This window comes from Mobula birostris, chromosome 5 (assembly GCF_030028105.1).
Source record: "Mobula birostris isolate sMobBir1 chromosome 5, sMobBir1.hap1, whole genome shotgun sequence".
Lineage (NCBI taxonomy): Eukaryota > Metazoa > Chordata > Chondrichthyes > Myliobatiformes > Myliobatidae > Mobula > Mobula birostris.
This window is the reverse complement of record NC_092374.1, coordinates 194,897,615-194,919,418: the sequence shown is the minus strand read 5'-3', so window position 1 is coordinate 194,919,418 and position 21,804 is coordinate 194,897,615. Positions and strand designations below refer to the sequence as shown.

Below are 21,804 nucleotides of genomic sequence, written 5' to 3'. Positions count from 1 at the left end.
TTGCGGTGTGGCTGGAGTCTCGCTGGCGCAAGACGGTAGCACCATGACGGGGCTGGAGTTGCTAGAGCAGACCAATTTGATGCGGCGGAGCAGAGGCAAGGTGCAGAAGGATCCGAGGTTTGATCTGTTTAAGAGCCAAGCGGAATTGGAAAGGTCGGGTTCGGACGATTTAAGCGTCAGGCCAGATTGAAATGGCCGGGGTGTTTGGGTTGGAGGCGAGAGACGAGCCGTATCGGCTCGCTGCTCCGCGGGGTTGGTTCGGCTCTGTGCTGGGCTGAGACTGGATCGGCAGCAGTGAGGCCTGGCGTTGTGAACTTCAGTTCTGAATGTTTGCTTGCTTTATTGGTAGCACGGTTCGTTTCTTTCCCTCTGCACTCTGTCTGTTTGACGGTCTTATTTTGTTTTTAATGTATTCTTTTGGGTTTCTTTTTTTCGTGCCTGCCTGAAAGAAGACGAATCTCAAGGTTGTATAAAGTTACATATTTGGATAATAAAATATATTTTGTACATTCAACTTTGAGTGAGCGAATAACTGAGAGGAGGGAGTGTATTATGGAAAAAGTGTCCAGATGTTCAGTGTAAATAAGAAACAACTTGTCCGTGTGTGTGTGTGTGTGTGTGTCTGTGTGTGTGTGTCTGTGTGTGTGTGTGTGTGTGTGTGTGTGTGTGTGTGTGTGTGTGTGTGTGTGTGTGCGCGCGCGCGCGCGCGCCGGGGGGGTTGGGGGGAGGAAACAGGGAACAATGCATTTGGATGTGTAAAGGGTAGTGGTCACAGGTAAATGGATGGGGATTCTGCATCGTCCCTCAACGGGCTTCCGGACCATAGCCCTTCACACGTTCCCAAATGTCTGATAAAACTTGAAATCGAACCCCCATTCCACACTCCCACTACTCTGAGTGGAGAAGTTGCCTCTCGCGTTTCCCTTAAACATTTCACCTTCACCCTTCACCTGCAGGTCTAGTCTCACCCAACCTCAGTGGAAAATGTCAGTTCACATTTACCGTCTCTGCAATCCTTATAATTCTGGAGACTACGATCAAAACTCCCCTCGTTCTTCGATGCTCTGGGGAATAAAGTTCAACCTCCCCCTGTAACTCAGATACTCAAGTCCTGGCAACATCCACGTAAATTTTCTCTGCACTCTTTCTGAAACAGAAATAAAAATAGAAAAGGCTGTAGGCCGGATAGCAGGCGTGGAGGGAGAAACTGATATAACGTTTCAGATCCAGAAACGTTTGTTAGGACAGGGGAGGGATTAAGCCCCGGGGCGGATCTGCCATGGAAAATTAAATCACGCGGTGTTTTGCCGACTTTTTAACCTCATCTCATGTTAATCTAACCATTCCCTCCTACATAGTCCTCCACTTTTCTATCATCCATGCACCTATCCAAGAGTTTCTTAAATGCCCCTATGTATCTGCCTCTATTACTACAGCCGGCAGCGCGTTCCACGCTCCCACCACTTTCTGTACAAAAAAAAACTACCTCTGAAATCCCCCTGTACTTTCCTCCAATTACCTTAAAATTATGCCCACGTGTATTAGCCATTTCTGCCCTAGGGAAAAGTTTCTGGCTGTCCTCTCGATCTGTGCCTCATATCATGTTGTATACCGTTATCAAATCAATTCTCGCCCTCCTTCTCTCCGAAGAGAAAATCCCCTGCTTGATCAGCTGATCCTCATAGGACACACTCTCTAATTCAGGTAGCACTCTGATAAATTTCCTTTGCCCCCCCCTCCCAAACCTTCTGCATCCTTCCTATAACGAAGGGACCAGAACTAACCACAATATTCTTCATCGGGGATTTATAGAGTTGCGACATTACCTCGTGGTTCCTAAAGCCATGATCGTACTGAATGCGGGAGGACATTGTGGGGTGAGGTGGTGGTGGAGGGACGTGAGTAGCCTACACCTGTGCCCATGTTGTTATAAATCGACTTTAATACCAGGTTGAAAATAATCCATCGTTAGCGATATGGTTAACTTCTCGGTTCGTAATCTAGGTTTGTGTACCAAAGATCTGATCCACAGCTATGAAAGGTAAGGGCGAACAACCTGGCCATGAAACTGACGAGGTTCCTTTAATCAAAGCCCTCCATTTTCTCAAGGAGATAAGACATACCGTAGATAAGAGGAATGGACTACTCTTATCTTCGTAGCCCCTCCGCGATTCAATGCCCATTGCCGGTCGTTAGCCTGCAGTAGCTCCACATCCCTCAGTCCCATAGATATTCCAAAGCTAATGGGGGGGAAATTCTTTTTAGCTGAACTGGCATGTATGTGACACCAGGCTCATAGCAACACGGTAGACCCGTCAGTGCCTCTTAAATATTGTTTTCCGGTTGAAGAGTAATTTGCGAAGAGAGTGTTGCGAGTCTCGCCAGCGGCACCCAAATGCCTCACATATTGAATATACAAAACACGCTTCACCTACCCGAGGGACTAATGCTTGTTTGATTTCTATTCTAGGTGCACCTCAAAGCAATGCCATTAACATTATTTTCATCGGAGTGTCGGCGGGAGTGATAGCAGCGCTTGTCATTGCTTTGATTATTGTATCTGCACAGCTCCGCTGGCGCACTAAAGGTACTTTCAATCAATTTGCATTGATGCTACAGTCCCAACCAGTGTAAATACAAGCCTGCTATCTGTCGGAATAGCGCATATTCTCCCAAATGAAATTCATTACCGTCTCTAAACTGTGTTGTTTCTCAAATATCCTTGTGTCACACACTGTGGAAATAGGTCCTTCGACCCTTTCGGTCCATCAAGTGCCTAATTCGCAGTTTTCACGTCGTCCCCACGTTCCCATCAGCTCCCCAGTTGCCACCTGTACACGAGGAGCAAGTTACTGTGGGTGATAAAGGTGTCAACCCGCATGTCCCTGGAATGTAGGACGAATCCGCAGCACCTGGGGGAAGCCCGTGATAGAGCATGCGCGCAAAACTCGGGGCGTGCGAATAGCGCCCGACGTCGGGATTGAACGCCAGATCCCGGCGCTGTGAGGCAGCGGCTATATCAGATGCGGCTCTGTGCCGACCAGATGTGAGCGACTGAATGATAGAAGGGGGATGTAGTATGGAAAAGGTGTAAATAAGGAACAATTTGTCTAAGTGTGGGGAGGAGGCTGCAAACAATGTATTCGGATGTGAGGTAGGTAACGGGCGGTGTCCAAGTATTACAAAAAGGTTGGGGGTCTGAGAAATGACTTAGGGAACTTCCCCAAATGAGAAGGAAGGTAAGGGACAGTGTCGAAATTTGAAACGGGAGATGAGTGTCAGTGCATCCCCTGGGATGATTTAGAGTACGTGTCTGAATCTGCGAGAAGGGCAGCATCCAAATGTAAGACCACAAGACATAGGAGCAGAATTAGGCCGTGTGGCCCATCGAGACTGCTCCGCCACTCAATCATGGCTGGTCCTTTTTTACTCCTCCTGAACACCAGTTCCCGGCCTTCTCCCCGTAACCTTTGATGCTATGTCCAATCAAGGACCTATCAATCTCTGCCTTAAATACACCCAATGACCTGGCCTCCTCAGCTGCATGTGGCAAAAAATTCCACAAATTCACCACTCTTTGGCTAAAGAAATTTCTCCACAACTCTGTTTTGAAAGGGCACCCCTCTATCCTGAGGTCGTGCCCTCTTGTCCTAGACTCTCCCACGATGGGTAACATCCTTTTCACGTCTACTCTGTCTATGCCTTTCAACATTTAAAAGGATTCAATGAGGAACCCCCTCATCCTTCTGAATTCCTGCAAGCACAGACCCAGAGCCATCAAACGTTCCTCATATGATAACCCTTTCATTGTGAACTTCACCTGGACCCTCACCAATGCCAGCACATCTTTTTTAAGATAAGGGGGCCAAAACTGTTCACAGTTCTCAAGGTGAGGCCTCACCAGTACCTTATAAAGCTTCAGCATCACATCCTTGCTCTTGTATTCTAGACCTCTTGAAATGACTGGTAACATGGCATTAGCCTTCCTCACCACTCACTCAACCTGTAAGTTAACCTTCAGGGTATTCTGCCCAAGGACTCCCAAGTCCCTTTGTATCTCAGGTTTTTGGATTTTCTCCCTGTTTAGAAGGCCGGCTGATGGCGTAGCGGCATCAGCACTGGACTTTGGAGTGAAGGCTCCTGAGTTCGAATCCAGCTGGCTCCCCAGGCATGCTTTCCATCCGTGCTGGGTTGAGCGTCGAGAAATTCCCTGCTACAGAAACATCAACAGCAAAACGTTCTGTCATGAGTTTAAAAGGCAATTTCCTTTTTTCCTTCCCTGTTTTGAAAATAGTTCACACATTTATTTCTACTATCAAAGTCCATGACCATGCATTTTCCAACACCGTATTTCATTTGCCATTTTCTTGCCCATTCTCCTAATCCAAGTCCTTTTGTGTCCAACCTGTTTCCTTAGCATTACCTGCCCCTCCATCACTCTTTGTATCATCTGCAAACTTGGCAACAAAACCATCTATTCCATCATCTAAATCATTTATAATCAGCATAAAAAGAAGTGGTCCCAACACCGACCCCATCAGAATATCACTAGTCACTGGCAGCCAACCAGAAAAGGATCCTTTTATTCCCACTTGCAGCCTCCTACCAATCAGCCAATGTTCTAAACATGTTAGTAACTTTCCTGTAATACCATAGGCTTTTAACTTGGTAAGCAGCTTCATGTGTGGCACCTTGTGAAAGGCCTTCTGAAAGTCCAAATATAAAACATACAGTGCATCCCCTTTATCTACCCTACTTGTAATCTCCTCAAAGAATTCCAACAGCTTCATCAGGCAGAATTTTCCCTGAAGGAAACAATGCTGACTTTATACTATCTTGTCCTGTGTTACCAAGCACTCCATCACCTCATCCTTAACAATAGACTCTAACATCTTCCCAACCACTGAGGTCAGACTAACTCGTCATAAAGTCCTTTTTGGTGCCTTCCTCCTTTCTTAAGAAGTGGAGAGACATTTGCACTTTTCCAGTACTCTGGCATATTGCCAGAGTCGAATAATTTTCAAAAGATCATTTCTAATGCCACTACTATCTCCAACGCCACCTCTTTCAGAACCCTAGTGTGCAGTTGCTGTATGTACCTTTAGGTCTTTCAACTTTTTGAGCACCTTCTCCCTTGTAATAGTAACTGCACCCACTTCTCTTCCTTCACACACTACAACATCAGGCATACTGCTAGTGTCTTCCACAGTAAAGACTGATGCAAAATACTCATTCAGTTCTTCAGCCATCTCCTTGTCCCTTGTTATTATTTCTCCTGCCTCATTTTCTAGCGGTCCTATATCCACTCTCATTTCTCTTTTAATTTTTACATACTTGAAAAAACTTTTTGCTATCTACTTTGATATTATTTGCTAGCTTGCTTTCATATTTCATCTTTTCCCTTCTAATGATTTTCTTAGTTGCTGCCTGTAGATTTTTAAAAAGTTCCTTATCCTCTATCTTCCTATGAATTTTTGCTTTGTTCTATGCCCTTTCTTTTGCTTTTACAATAGCTTTGACTTTCCTTGTCAGCATGGTTGTACTATTTTACCATTTATTTCTTCATTTTTGGAAGGCATCTTCCTCAATTTCCCAGAAACGCATGCCATTGCTGCTCTGCTGAGAGCCCTGCCAGTAGCTTCTTCCAATTTACTTTGGCTGACTCCTCTGGTATACCACTGTAATTTCCCTCTCCACTGAAGTACTGCTACATCAGATTTTACTTTCTCCCTATTAAATTTCAAGTTGAACTCAATCATATTGAGATCACTGGCTCCTAAGGGTTCTGTTACCTTAAGCTCCCTAATCGCCTCCAGTTCATTACATAACACCCAATCCAGTATAGCTGATCCCCTGTTAGCTCAACAACAAACTGCCATAAAAAGCCATCTCATAGGCATTCAACAAACTCACTCTCTTGAGATCCATTACCAGCCTGATTTTCCCAATCAACCTGCATGTTAAAATGTCCCATGACTACCATAACGTTGCCCTTTTGACACGTCTTTTCTATTTCCTGCTGTAATCTGTGGTCCACCTCCCAGCCACTGTTGTGAGGCCTGAATATAACTGCCGTCAACGTCCTTTTACCCTTGCAGTTTCTTAACTCAACCCACAAGGGCTCAACATCTTCTGATCCTATGTCACATTTTTCTACTGATTTCATCCTATTCTTTACCAGTAGAGCCACCCCATTCCCTCTGCCTACCTTCCTATCCCTCCAATATAATGTGTAACCTTGGACATTCAGCTCCCAACTACAATCATCCTTCAGCCATGATTCAGTGATGGCTACAGCATCATACCTGGCAATCTGTAAAACAGGAGATGGGGGTTAGTATATCCCTGTGAGATGATTTAGGACAGGTCTCCAAATGTGCGAGTGGAGTCTGCACCTCTATCCAGATGTGAAATGTATTTCAGAAAATATTACTTTGATTTATTCTCCTCCACTGATCCACACAAGCAATTCCTGACTCTTTGATATCCTGGCATGAATCATCGACCAGCGACCTGGGTCCTCAGTGGAGTAAAAGATCTCAAATTGTCTCCAACCAATTCAATGTCAAACCACAAACCACACCAGCAAACATTGAGAAAAATTAGCAAAGTTTGGATTGAGGTTACAAAAGCTGATTTTCTTAGAGGAGCAAAGAGAAATGGCAGAACAGAGAGGCTTGGAGAGGGAAGATTGGAGTGTAAAACCCAAAGTACAAGGTGCAAGAGGGTGAGATTGGAGAAATGAGAAGATCTCCATAGACATGTGATGATATCGTGTTGGACAATAATGTGACCATTTTAAAATTGAACTGTTGCTTGTTTAACCGTCATTGCAGGTTAGTGAGAATAAGACTTGGTGGAAATTAGACGTCACCGGAAATGTTTTGTTATGATATCAACGGAAATGTTTTGTCTGACCTTCCAGCAGAAGTGGTTGAGGCAGGTTTGATGTTGTCATTTAAAGTTAAATTGGACAGCTATATGGACAGGAAAGGAATGGAGGGTTATGGGCTGAGTGCAGGTCGGTGGGACTAGGTGAGAGTAAGAATTCGGCACAGATTAGAAGGGTCGAGATGGCCTGTTTCCGTGCTGTAATTGTCATATGGTTATATGGTTATATGACCTCTAAGTAGTGGAGAACTTAGCGAGGGAGGCTGGACAGGAGTTCATTGGAATATATAGGCCCAGAAGTATTGGGGCTGTGACAGTACGTTTTGAGCTAAGGTGGGATCAGAACTGGATTTTGGAGTCGCAGAATGGAATTTGCAGTGGTCATAAAAGACCATGGCTCAAATTTTCCCAGTAATTTGTTCCCGTTGTTCTTTAATGCTTCATACATGAAATCATGATGATATGCTTCCTCATTCCTCATCATACAGTCCTCCTTGGTCATTCTTGAAATGTTGGTGTCTCTAATGCAAGAGATTCTGGAGATGCTGGAAATCCAGAGTAACACACACGAATGCTGGAGGAACTCAGCAGGTCAGGCAGCATAAAGAAATGATGTTTCCAGCCGAGAGCCTTCGTCAGGACTGGGAAGGAAGAAGGGGGAAGCCTGAGTAAGAAGGTGGGGGGGTGGGGGGGTGGGGGGAGGAGGTGTACAAGCTAGAAGGTGATAGGAGAAGCCAGGCGAAGGGGAAGGTAGGTGGATGGGGGAGGGTGGGTGAAGTGAGAATCAGGGAGGTGATATGTGGAAAAAGTAAAGGGCTGAAAAAGAAGGAATCTGATAGGAGAGGAGAGTGGAGTATCGGAGAAAGGGAAGGAGAAGGGGCACCGGCATGAGGTGATATGTATCTTAGGAGAAGTGAAGGGGTAAGAAGGGAGTCAGAACAGGGGATGAAAAAAATAGCCTCCAACCTGAGAACATGAGCATTGATTTCTCTAACTTCTGGTAATTTCTTCCCCTCTACCTTCTCTCAGTTTCACCCTAAACCTGGGCCCCAGTCTCCCCTACCCCAAGGAAAAAACTGACCCACTATCCACTTTACCCATGCCTCTCATCATTCTAATCACTTCTCTAGGGCCACCTTCATTATCTTTCATGCTAATGAATAAAGACTTAGCCTAGCCAACCTCTCTTTATAATTCAGGCCACCTAGTCCTGGGAATATCCTCGTTAAAAATGCCAGCCTCTGCCGTAAGTTGCCACATGTCAACTCTTCCACCAACTGGAGGAACAAGAGCCAGATATCGAGAACACCTTACCGACAAACTGACTTTTCAGCTTGCACACCATGTTAACTTGGAAACAAACCTCAGTTATCATCAGGGCAAAGTCAAACCCAAACCTTCATGAGGGAATCTTCACCACATACTCTGCAATGTCACATGAGAGATATAAATCCATAGTATTCATATAGAAGCAAAGATGTGATGTTGAGGCTTTATAACACATTGGTCAGACCATGCTTGGAATATTGTCAGGAGTTTTGGGCCCCTTATCTAAGAAAAGATATGCTGCCATTGGAGTGGGTTCAGAGGAGGTTCACGAGAATTATTCCAGAAATGAAAGGGTTAATGTATGAGGAGTGTTTGATGTCTCTGGGCTTGTACTCACAGGAGTTTTGAAGAATGAGGGGAACTCACTGAAACCTATCGAATATTGAAAGGCACAGATAGAGTGGACGTGGAGAGGATGTTTCCAATAGTGGGGGAGTCCAGGACCAGAAGGCACAGCTTCAGAATAGAAGGATGTCTTGTTAGAACGGAGGTGAGGTTCCTGATTAATAAGGGTGTCAAAGGTTATGGAGAGAAGGAGAAGGAATGGCTTTAAGAGGGGAAAAAAATTCGGCATGATCAAATGGCAGAGCAGTCTTGGGGGGCCAAATGGTCTAATTGTGCTCCTGCACCTTATGATCTTAGGTCTTATACAAGTTAGAAATTTGTCCTGTGGCCCACAAATCCACGCAGACCACCAAGGTCCCCTTTAAACTGGTTCCAATTCTATTTTCCCACATTCTCATGGACTGTCCCAGATTAATTGACCTTCAGTTTATGATTATTGAAAGCTGCTTACTTGGCGTTATGTGTTTATAATGCTGCTGCAAGTAAGTTTTTTGTTTCACCTGTGTATATAGAAACATAGAAAACCTACAGCACAATACAGGCCCTTCGGCCGACAAAGTTGTGCCAAACATGTCCCTACCTTAGAAATTACTTAGGGTGGGTTACCCATAGCCATCTATTTTTCTGAGCTCCATATACCTGTCCAGGACTCTCTTAAAAGATCCTATTGTATCCACCTCCACCACTGCCACTGGCAACCCATTCCATGCACTCACCACTCTCTGCGTAAAAAAACTTACCCCTGACATCTCCACTGTCCCTACTTCCAAGCACCTTTAACTGTGCCCTCTCATGCTAGCCATTTCAGCCCTGAGAAAAAGTCTCTGACTATCCACACGATCATTGCCTCTCATCATTTTGTACATCTCTATCAGGTCACATCTCGTCATCTTATACACCACTATCAGGTCACCTCTCATCCTTCGTGCTCCAAGGACTAAAGGCTGAGTTCACCCAACCTATTCTCATAAGGCATGCTCCCCAATCCAGGCAACATCTCCTCTGCACCCTTTCTATGGTTTCCACATCCTTCCTGTAGTGAGGTAACCAGAACTGAGCACGGTGCTCTAAGTGGGTTCTGCCGAGGGTCCTATATAGCTGCAACGTTACCTCTCAGCTCTTAAACTCAATCCCATGATTGATGAAGGCCAATACACTGTATGCTTTCTTAACCACAGAGTCAACCTGCGCAGCAGCCTTGAGTGTCCTATGTACTCGGACCCCAGGATCCACAAGATAGATGTACTTGTGCAGATGACAATGAAACAGGCTTTGGCATTCTACCATTCTCCTCCTACTGTATATACATGAGGAAATTCATAGCAGCCGGTCAGCCTACTGGGATGTGGGAGGAGACTGGACTACCCCATGTGATCACAGGAAGATATGCAAACTCCACACAGCCAGTGGCCAGGATCAGGACTGAATATGGGTCACTGGAGCTATGAGGCTTCTGCGCTATTATGTCCCACCCAGCTTTTCCACTGGATTGGGCATTGTTGCAAATTTCCATATCCATATCCAACCTAGAGAAATCCCATGAGGAAAATGTACGAATGCCTTACAGACAGTGGCTGGAAACGAACCCGAGTCACTGCTACTATACAGCATTGGGCTAACCGCTACACTACCATGCTGCCCCAAGACACACATGCATATGTTTCAGTTATAAAATATCAAAGCTTGTTTCCAAGCACTTATGATATGCTTTATTATCCATTGTACACCTGATTATTCTCAAGAGAATATTAAAAGGGCTAATTATTCATGGACTGAGGAATAAATATCAATAAATAAATATTAATTTATTGGGCTGAATAGCCTCAGTCTGCTGCTATGCTTTATGGTCTTATTATTTACTTCCTTAAGCCCATCACCCCTACTGGGGCATAGGCTGTTGACAGCAGCTCGCCAGATTCCGCTGTCCTGGGCCAAACTTTCAAATTGTCCCCACATATAACCCATCTTCAAACCCATCCTTCCTCTCCCAGGGATGAGGTCTTTGGAGCTTCTGTTGGGATTTCTGTAGTTCTGGGTTTTAGGGGATGGTGTTGCTAAACCCAAGCCCAACCTTCTTTCTTTCGAGGCCAGGCTTAGGATCGTCCTTGGTGGAGTTCTTGTGGCTCTGTAGCCTAATTTAAGCTTTTTGTTCATTGCCTTTAATCACGAATGTGTAACTTTCATAGAACGGATTATATTCATTGATGTTTTCAGACACACATTAAAAATCTTTCATTAATGTTGATTATTTCATTATCTTGAGTGTCAGTAATCAAAAGGTTATACCAGCAGCAAATGTTTATTAGGGTTTGGTGGTGGAACTTTGGGAAGGAAATATGGATCCATTCTTCAATGAGTAGAAGCAATTGCAAGATGGACAGTATTTATTAACAACTACCATATTTGCCTAAAAAAATTGAAGTCGTTATTTAAATATGCTTATGACCTGTATCTATTTCTAAAGTAATACTTTTTCACCCACACAAAATCAGGAAATTATACTTACAGTAGCAAGTGTTGAATGCAAAGTGTTAGAAATTGCAGACTGTTGTACCCATGCAGTTTCAGCCACAATTAACACTTCTTGCTTTTTTTTCCTATTGCAGCTTGTATTACTCTTCAGAGGTAAGTTAACACATTAAATCATTTGCATATTCTATCTGTCCCTTCTAAATTTAAATGGTCCAATCTGGTCCCTATTGAATGGAAATGAGAGCTTGCAGCCTTCTGCTTAAACCTGTTTGGTAACATAATATTTTTGTTTTAATTCTGCAGACAATTCGTTCATTACGTCACCGAAAAATCAACAGGTAACAGCCTTCTGAATTGATGGAAGAAATTCATATTGATTCATCATTTTGAAACGTATCATTTCAGGAACACAGGAACATGGCAGATTGGTAGTGGACTTCTCGGCCCCTCCAATCTGCCTCACAGTTCACCATACATTGACTGCTTTATCTACATCAATTCTGCCTGACCTGCTCTGTTACTCTGGATTTCCAGCATCTGTGGACTCTCTTGTGTTGGAACTTAGGAAAAGGGGTTTCCTAAAACTTGTAAACTGACACAAAGTCAGGATAATGGTATCACATATCAAAGAGAGTAGCAGTGCACCTCGCTTGCTTCCTAGCTTGGATAGGGCTTAAAACATATGTAACGCTTAGGGCTATCGACTCACGTTTATCGAGGGGAAACCCCGTCCGCCTGCCAAACCATGTCTCATGTTTGCGTAGATGCTGTGTAATGCACCCGGTACAAACTCACAAATAAAATATCAGACAGCACACAAGGTCCGATCAGCTGATTACACTTCATAAATCTTAATGTGACCATGTGGTTAATAGTGATACAAATACAAGAGGAAAAGAAAAAGGCGCCAAACTTATCAGAGTTCAACCAATTCGTGCACAACCATTGGAGCTCAATTAACGGAGTTTTCTCTCCACCATTCGATCTCCTCCAAACTCCTCAACCCTCCGACTGGGACCAACCACGGTGGTCTACCAGAGTGCATCTAGCATGTCCTTCCTCTTCATTCCTCCTCGCTGAAAAAAAACTCCCAAGCCCGCGCAAACTAACAGCTTTCACACAGACAGAAAGAATAACATCTCTTCCATTGGTTAGCAAATGAATATAAGTTCCGTTATCACTAATTATAACCCAAACATGCTGCTACAGAGAGCCTTACCTCGTCAGTTAACATTACAGAGAAGCCATTTCATTTTAACACTATAGAGAAGCCATTTCATTATTAGCAGTTAACAGTTAATATTACTGAGAACCCAACACATATTAATTTCCAAAGTGCTACCAGTAACAACTGGGTCCCCTCCTCCTTCCCTTTCTCCTTTGGTCCACTCTTCTCTCTTGTCTGATTCCTTCCTCTCTAGTCCTTTACCTTTCCCACCCACCTGGCTTCACCTATCACCTTCTAGTTATCCTCCTTCCCGTCCCCACACCTCATCTTCCCCCTTCCTTTCCAGTCCTTAAGAAGGATCTCAGACCAAAACATCAACTATCTACTCATTTCCATAAATGCTGCCTGACCTGCTGAGTTCCTCCAGCATTTTGTGTGTGTTGCTTTGAATTTCCAGAATCTGCAGACTTTCTCATATTTAACACTTATTCATCTCTGTCCTCGAAGCATAAAATGCTTAAGATAAAATATTGACCATTCTCTATGAAAATAAGGAAAATATAAAAATTACTGTGTTTTATTGAATATCCAAAGCATTCAGACAGTTATGTGACCTTATCATAATCCATCTGATAATGAAATGTTGATATTATAAATTTTGTGACTTTTTAATAGTCCTTGATAAGTGTCAGATGTTTAAATATTGTAACCGACGAATATGACATTTCTTTCCAGCAGAATATTTGAAAATGAACAAGAAAACAAGGCATGGGGTAAGCCTGATTTTTCTGTCTTTGGTACAGAATATGGATCCATACATTTTCAGAATCAATATAAATCACATTGACCAGCAATGAGCCTGCACCCATGTGTCCCATTAACCTGTTACATGTACATCATGGAATGTGGGAGGAAACTAGAGCACCCGGAGAAAACCCACCCAGTCATGGGGAGAACATACAAGCTCCATACGGACAGTATTGGTAACTGTACATGGGTCACTCGTGTTGTAATAACATTATGCTTACCACCATACTACCATGCGGCCCCAATATCCACATATTGGGGTTCATATTCCATGTTAAAAAAGAAGACTGCAGATGCTAGAAAGCTGAAATAAAAACAGAAAATGATGGAAATACTTAACAGATCAGACAGTATCCGTGAAAAGAGAAACAGGGCCAGTGATTCAGACGATGGACTAATGTCTAACTTGATATTACTTCCACTATTTCTTTTCTCTTTCACACCTGTAAATTTCTTTGCATTTATCCCTGTCCTTAGTGCCCTTAAACGACATGGCTTGCTGAGGCATTTCAGACAGCAGCTACAAGCCAACTATGTTGTTACTGAATTGCACAATGATCAGGCAGAACGAGGACTGAACGTTGCATTTCCTGATTAGCAGTATTTCACCAGTCTGCATTTGCACTCATCTGGTGGTCTTGCCACTGATTTCCTTGCATGGAGTCATAGATTCATGCATCATAGAACCTGGCCTTTATAGCCACAAAGTCTATTTGCCCATCTGTACTAAGCATGTTAGGTCCACATCCTTCACTGCCTTGCCCTTTCTGATGCCATCTAAATGTCTCTAAGAAATGCAGTCATCTCTATGTTCTGGTTCCTTAAGGCTGTCATAGCCAGAGGTTGCAGTAGGAGTAAGCTCCCACAACCTATTAAACATTCCCAATGGTGTGTGTCACAAATAGCCTCTGACAACCAAATCCAGCTCCTGGCCTTCACGTGTGACTTTGCTACTAACCCTGGTGGAACCATTTCTGCTGACAGGAGAAGGGGCAAAGGTGGGTTACTTTCACCTTAAAAATAGTCGCTTCAGGCAGATTGGGCTCATCAGCCATGGTTGGCAGTTCATCGAGAAGAAGGAAACTCTGGTCTCAAACCACCGCTGTCTTATGGCTATACTCACTCATGGGAGAAGGATTCAGAAGTAAATCCTGAGGAAAATTCTGGAGCTGAAGTCCCTAAGGCAGTCCAACACTGAGTCCAATGCTGACTGACAACTCCTGCAACGCCAAATTGTGCTGGTCTCCGCCGTTCCTTTGGATTCATCAGCTGCATGGAGAGGGGGAGGCTGCTGCACGGGCATGGCTTGCTCTCCATATTGTACTGCCCTGGCTTACATATCACATAGACAGCTACAACACAATATCCATGGTTGACCCCGACTGACGGGGAGCCTCAGTAGCTTCTATGTTCTATCTCCTCTGGCAGAGTGATATCAACTATCCCATGTGAACAAAGACTTTCCTCTTAAGTTCCTTTAAAACATTTTATGTAACACATACAAAATGCTGGAGGAACTCCCCCATCCCTTTCTCTCTTCTTCCATTCCCCATTCTGGCTCCCTTTTTACCTCATCTCTTCTCCTCCCCTTCCTATGACCATGCTCCCTATCCACCATGGTCCATTCTCCTCTCCTATCCACCCTTCACCTCCCAGCCTCTCACTTTGCCCCTCCCACTCACCAACTTACCTTCCCCCCTCATTTGACTTCACCTATCACCTTCTAGATTGTACTCATTCCCCACCCCCCCCCCACCTTCTTTTTCTTGCTTTTCAGTCCCGATGAATAGTCACGGCTCAAAATGTTGACTCTTTGTTCCTTTCTATAGATGTTGCCTGACCTACTGAGTTCCTCCAGCATTTTATGTATAGTACTCTGAATTTCCAGCATCTGCAGAATCTCTTGTGTTCCTCCTACCTTATGTCCTCCTGTTTTTGATTTCCTTCACATGAAAAAAAGTACTGAATATTTACGATTATGACTCTTACGATTTATATACCACTCTAGGTTGGACCTCAGCCTTCTTTGTTTCACAAGATGGTGCAGGCCAGGCAGGTTCCTGACACAAAACATTGACCCTCTGAGTTCCTCTAGCCCCTGGTGTGCTACTCTACTTTGACACATGGTGGTAGGTGACTGGAAGGGTGGTAGACACAGAAGATGATAACACATCTGAGTGGTACCTGGGTGTATAATTAAGAGTTGAGACCTACAATGAAACAAGGGTTATAAGGCGGGCTGATGTTAGGTCTACAGTCAGTGGCCACTTTATTAGGTCTTCTGGTGCTCCAGCCCACTCACTTCAAGGTTCAACATGTTGTGCCTTCAGAGCTGCTCTCCAGCACACCAATGTCATAACACACTTGATGACACAGAGGCTGGAGCATTGTGGATAGTGTAGAGGGCTGTCAGCGGGATATCAATAGGATGCAAAGCTGGGCTGAGAAGTGGCAGATGGAGTTCAACCGAGATAAGTGTGAAGTTGTTCATTTTGGTAGGTCAAATGTGATGGCAGAATATAGTATTAATGGTAAGACTCTTGGCACTGTGGAGGATCAGAGGGATCTTGGGGTCTGAGTCCATAGGACACTCAAAGTTGCTGCGCAGGTTGACTCTGTGGTTAAGAAGGCATACAGTGTATTGGCCTTCATCAACAATGGGATTGAGTTCAAGAGCCAAGAGGTAATGTTACAGTTATATAGGACCCTGGTCAGACACCACTTAGTGTGCTCAGTACTGGTCACCTCACTACAGGACAGATATGGAAACCATAGAAAGGGTGCAGTGGAGATTTACAAGGATGTTGCCTGGATTGGTGAGCACGCCTGATGAGAATAGGTTGAATGAATTTGGCCTTTTCTCCTTGGAACGACAGAGGATGAGAGGTGACTGATAGAGGTGTATAAAATGATGAGAAGCATTGATCATGTCGATAGTCAGAGGCTTTTTCCCAGGGCTGAAAAGGCTAGCATGAGAGGGCACAGTTAAAGGTGCTTGGAAGTAGGTACAGAGGAGATGTCAGGGGTATGTTTTTTATGCAGAGAGAGGTGAGTGTGTGGAATGCACTGACCACTGCAACTGCAACTGGACCCTAGACTTCCTGACTGGGAGACCTCAGTCAGTCCGAATTGGAAGCAGCATCTCCAACACCATCACACTGAGCACGGGGCCCCCCAGGGCTGTGTGCTCAGTCCACTGCTGTTCACGCTGCTGACCCACGACTGTGCTGCAACACACAGCTCGAACCACATCATCAAGTTTGCCGATGACATGACCGTAGTGGATCTCATCAGCAAGAACGATGAGTCAGCATACAGAGAGGAGGTGCAGTGGCTAATGGACTGGTGCAGAGCTGACAACCTGTCTCTAAATGTGAACAAAACAAAAGAGATGGTTGTTGACTTCAGGAGGACACGGAATGATCACTCTCCACTGAACAGCAAAGACTCCTCCATAGAGATCGTTAAGAGCACCAGATTTCTTGGTGTTCACCTGGTGGAGAATCTCACCTGGTCCCTCAACACCAGTTCCATATCAAAGAAAGCCCAGCAGCGTCTCTACTTTCTGCGAAGGCTGAGAAAAATCCATCTCCCACCCCCCATCCTCACCACATCCTACAGAGGTTGTATTGAGAGCATCCTGAGCAGCTGCATCACTGCCTGGTTCGGAAATTGCTCCATCTCGGATCGCAAGACCCTGCAGCGGATGGTGAGGTCAGCTGAGAAGATCATCGGGGTCTCTCTTCCCACCACTAGAGACATTTACACCACATGCTCTATCCGTAAAGCAAACAGCATTATGAAGGACCCCACGCACCCCTCATACAAACTTTTCTCCCTCCTGCCATTGCACCAAAGTATTCGGGCTCTCTCGACCAGACTGTGTAACAGTTTCTTCCCCCAAGCCATCAGACTCCTCAATACCCAGAACCTGGACTGACACCAACCTACTGCCCTCTACTGTGCCTATTGTCTTGTTTATTATTTATTGTAATGCCTGCACTGTTTTGTGCACTTCATGCAGTCCTGGTAGGTCTGTAGTCTAGTGTAGTTCAGTGTAGTTTTTGTATTGTTCATGTAGCACCATAGTCCTGAAAAACGCTGTCTCATTTTTACTGTGTACTGTACCAGCTGTTATGGTCGAAATGACAATAAAAAGTGACTTAAACACAAGGAATTCTGCAGATGCTGGAAATTCAAGCAACACACATCAAAGCTGCTGGTGAACGCAGCAGGCCAGGCAGCATCTCTAGGAAGAAGTACAGTCAACGCTTCGACTTTGACGTCCTGACAAAGGGTCTCGGCCCGAAACGTCGACTGTACCTCTTCCTAGAGATGCTGCCTGGCCTGCTGCGTTCACCATAAAAAGTGACTTGACTTGACTTGACCTGAATGGGCTGCTGCCATTGGTGGTGGAGGCGGATACAATGGGGTCCTTTAAGAGACCCTTAGGTACTTACATGGAGCTTAGAAAAATAGAGGGCAATGGGTACCCCTAGATAATTTCTAAAGTAAGCACATGTTCGGTACAGCATTGTGGGCCAAAGGGCAGCGTTGTGCTGCAAGTTTTCTATGTTTGTATGTTTCTACGTGGTTATTTGTGTTACTCTTGCTACCCTGTCAGCTTGAACCAGTCTGACCTCACTCATGAACAAGCTGTTTTCGCCCACTGAAATGCCACTCACTGGATGTTTTCTGTTTTCTCACCATTCCCTGGAAACTCCAGAGACTGTTGTGCATGAAAATCCCAGGAGATGAGCAGTTTCTGAGATACTCAAACCTCCCCACCTAGCACTAACAACTGTCAAAGTCACTTAGGTCACATTTCTTCCACAGTCTGCTGTGTGGTCTGAACAACACCTGAACCTCTGAATACTTCTTTGGGTTGAGTTGCTGCCGCATGATTGGTTGATTAGATATATGCATTAACAAGCAGGTGTAGGTAATAAAATGGCCATTGGGTGTATTTTACAGCCAGGGACATAATTTGCTGATGCCCCCCCTGTACTTGATGTGTATTGTTGAAGATATATCTAGATAGGCACTTGCATAGCCATTGCATAGAAGGCTATGGACCCAAAGCCGAGAAGTTGGATTAGTACAGATATCAGCAGCACCTCTGCTTTCTTAGAAGTTTTTGAAGATTCAACATGACATCTAAAACTTTGAGAGGAGAAGAGTGTATTGACTGGTTATACCATGGCCTGGTATGGAAACACCAATGCCCTTGAATGGAGAATCTTGCAAAAAGTAGTGTATACTGACTGGACAAAATCATGGGTAAAACTCTCCTCAACACTGAGCACAGTTCCATGGAGCGTTGCCGCTGAAAAGCAGCATCCATCATCAGGCGCCCCACCACCCAGGTCATGCCCTCTCTCTTCTCACTGCTGCCATCAGGAAGAAGGTACAGAAGCCTCGGGACCCACACCTCCAGGTTCAGGAACAGTTATTACCCCTCAACCATCAGGCCCTTGAGCCAGTGGGGATAACTTCACTCAACTTCACGCACCCCATCGCTGAACTGCTTCCACAACCTATGAACACCATTTCAAGGGCTCTTCATCTCATGTCCTCAATATTTATTGCTTATTTATTTATTATTATTATTATTTCACTCTTTTCCTTTTATATGTGCACAATTTGTTGTCTTTTGTACTTTTTTTTTTGTCTGTCCTGTTGGGTGCGGTCTTTCATTGATTCTATGACGACACGTGGATTTACTGAGTATGTTCGCCAGAGAACAAACCTCAGGGTTGTATGTGTACTTTGATAATAAATTTACTTTGAACTTTGAAAAACAAATGTCCCACATTCCAAAGACATACCGTTTGGGGTTAGTAAGTTGTGCTAAGTTGTTTAATGGCCAGTTTGTGGTCCGTTTGGCTCTGGGGTTTGCTTTCAGCAGCCCCAGAGAAGTGGTTCTTGGAGGGTATAGGTTTAAGATTGGATGCAAGAGGTTTAAAAGGGACATCGGAGACAGCTTCTTCACTCAAAGGGTGGTGTGTATATGGAATGAGATGGCAGAAATAGTGGTTGATGCAGGCACATTAATGATAAATGATTAGCTTTAGTTGTCATGTGTGCATCAAAACGCTCAGTGGAAAGCGCCCTTTGCATCAACGACCAGCACAGTGTGGGGATGTGCTGGGTTTAGCCCATAAGTGGTGCCTCGCTACCAGTGACAACACAGCATGCCCACAACTTCCTAATCTTAACTCAGAGGAAACCCACACAGTCACAGAGAGATCTTGCAAGCTACCTACAGACAGCAACAAAAATTAACCCTGGTCACTCGTGCCCTGGTCATTATGTTACCATGCCAACCGGGCATTAGCAACATTTCAAAGTCATCTAGATAATTAGATAGGTAGAAAGGGTTTAGAGGCTATGGGTCAAGTGCGGGCAGATGGGACTAACTCTGGATAACTCAGTTGGCATGGGTGAGTGGGGCCAGAGGGCATGTTTCCATCCTGTATGACCTATGGCTCCCTGATCCCTCCAATAACAGGTTTATTATGTAAGGTATAATTGAGCATACTAGGGCAGAGGGGACACAGGAGTCTGCAGGTACTGGAAGCTGGACCAATGGACAATCTGCTGGAGGAATTCAGCAGATCGAGAGCGGGGGGAGGGGAAGAACTGTCGAAGTTTAAGACAAAGACCTGCAGCAGGACAGAAACTAGGGCTGTACTCCAAGTGAAGGTCAAATTATATCGTTCTGGAATCAAAACTGGCACACACAGCAGAATAACCCCTATACTTTCAACACTTCCTATTTATTTGGGGTCTACATACATTTGAATATAGAAGAATGAGAGGGAATCTAATTGAAGTGTGCCACACTCCAGCTTGGCTTGAGAAGGTGGGTGTGAAGTTGATTAAAGATTAAAGTTAGCTTTACTTGACATGAGAACATTGAAACATCAAGTGAAGTGCATCATTTTGTACCAACAAGCAACACAGCCCGAGGATGTGCTTGAGGAAGTCGATAAATGTGGGCCCACAACTCACTAACACTAACCTACACGTCTTTGGATTGTGGGAGGAAAGCAGAGCACTGGAGGAAACCCACACGGTCATGAGGAGAACGTACAAACTCCTTACATACAATGGCGGGAATTGAACCTGGGTTACCAGCATTGCAATAGCGTTACAGAAACGTATTGCGCATTTCCCCCCTGAGTTCCACGACAAATGATGTGCTGATCCAGACTCAAGCACCTGCTGCCTCTTGTGTCTCCAACATTTCTCACACCTGTAGTGTAAGGTTTCTCACACATCTGTAATGTTTCTCACACCTGTAGTGTGATATTTCCCACGCCTGTAGTGTAATGTTTCCCACGCCCATTGTGTAATGTTTTGTCACGTCTGTAGTGTAATGTTTCTCCCACCTGGAGTGTCTAAAACCGGGGGTTATAGTCACAACTACACACATAAAATGCTGGGGAAATGCAGCAAGTCAGGCAGCATCTCTGGCGGAGAATAATCACTTATGCTGAGACCTTCCCTCTACTTCCACCTTCTTCCCCCTTCCTTTCCAGTCCTGATGAAGGGTCGCAGCCCAAAACGTCGTCTGTTTATTCCGCTCCATAGATGCTGCCTGACCCGCCGAGTTCTCCCGGCATCTGGTGCGTGTTGCTCAGTCCCACATTTAACTTCTGCAGCGTTCTCCGCAACAAGAGATTCGGTCACACTTGGGCAATTCAGTGTGGGGTGGGCGAGGAACAGAGCATCCGGAAAGCCACGTGGTCTCAGGAGAAGAGGATACAATCGGCTCTTTGAAGAGCTTCTTTCATGGTAAAATAGAGTGCTATGCCATAGGGAAATTCTCGGCAGTCTCTAGAGTAGGTTACATGGTCGGCACAACATTGTGGGCCGAAGGGCCTGTAATGTGCTGTAGATTCCTATGTTTTATGTTTAAGACATAAGGTCCACACCCACAGCACTGAGATCAGGGTTGAACCCAGATCGCAGATACTGCAAGATGGTGGGGGGGGGGGGGCGTTATAGTTTAGAAAAGGAAGTTGGCATTGAGGTAAAAAATCAGCCATGACCTAATTGAATACTGGAATAAGTGTGAGTGAGAAAATGTCTTCCTACTGTTATATTTTAGTGTGGGCGCCATGGTAGCGCAGTGGTTAGAGTCATACCGCACAGAAAAATGCCCTTCAGCCCATCCAGTCGGTGCTGAACCATTCAAACTGCCTAGTACCATCAACCTGTACTGGGACCATAGCCTTCCATACCCCTCTCGTCCGTGTACCTATCCAAACTTCTGTTAAACGTTGAAATTGAGCTCATGTGCACCACTGGCACTGGCAGCTCATTCCACCCTCTCATGACCCTCTGAAGAAGTTGCCCCTCATGTTCCCCTTAAACTTTTCACCTTTCTCCCTTAATCAGTGATATTTAGTTGTAGTCCCACCCAACCTCAGTGGAAAAAGCCTGTTTGCATTTTCCCTATCTGTACCCCTCTATTTACCCTGTCTGCAACACTTTACAACAGCAGCTGTAAGACTGGGGTGGTGGGGGGGTGCCTGGTGAGGTTCGACTCCTGTCACTGTCCGTAAAGAGTTCGTACATTCTCTTTGTGACTGCATGAGTTTGGTCAGGGTGCTCCAGTTCCCTCCCACGTGCTAAAGACATATGGGTTCGGGTTAGTGAGATGTAGGCGCTGGAACCGTGGCGACGCTCGTCTGCCCACAGCACAACCTACGCTGATTTGATTTCACCGTATGTTTCAAAGTTTCGATGTTCATGTGACAAGTGGAGCTGCGCTTGAAGTCGCT

At 44.9% G+C, this 21,804-nt stretch overlaps 1 protein-coding gene across 2 annotated transcripts in view; it reads left to right on the top strand.

Annotated features, from left to right (window-relative positions):
• LOC140198199 (uncharacterized) overlaps positions 1–21,804 on the top strand; it is a 47,380-nt gene that overhangs the window by 8,422 nt on the left and 17,154 nt on the right. The window contains exons 3-6 of one of the 2 annotated variants that reach the window (XM_072259229.1): positions 2,471–2,587; positions 11,172–11,190; positions 11,341–11,375; positions 12,944–12,978. In XM_072259229.1, the coding sequence (XP_072115330.1) occupies positions 2,471–2,587; positions 11,172–11,190; positions 11,341–11,375; positions 12,944–12,978 (206 nt within the window). Of the gene's footprint in view, positions 1–2,470; positions 2,588–11,171; positions 11,191–11,340; positions 11,376–12,940; positions 12,979–21,804 lie in introns of both variants that reach the window. The other variant, XM_072259228.1, reaches the window with a different exon arrangement.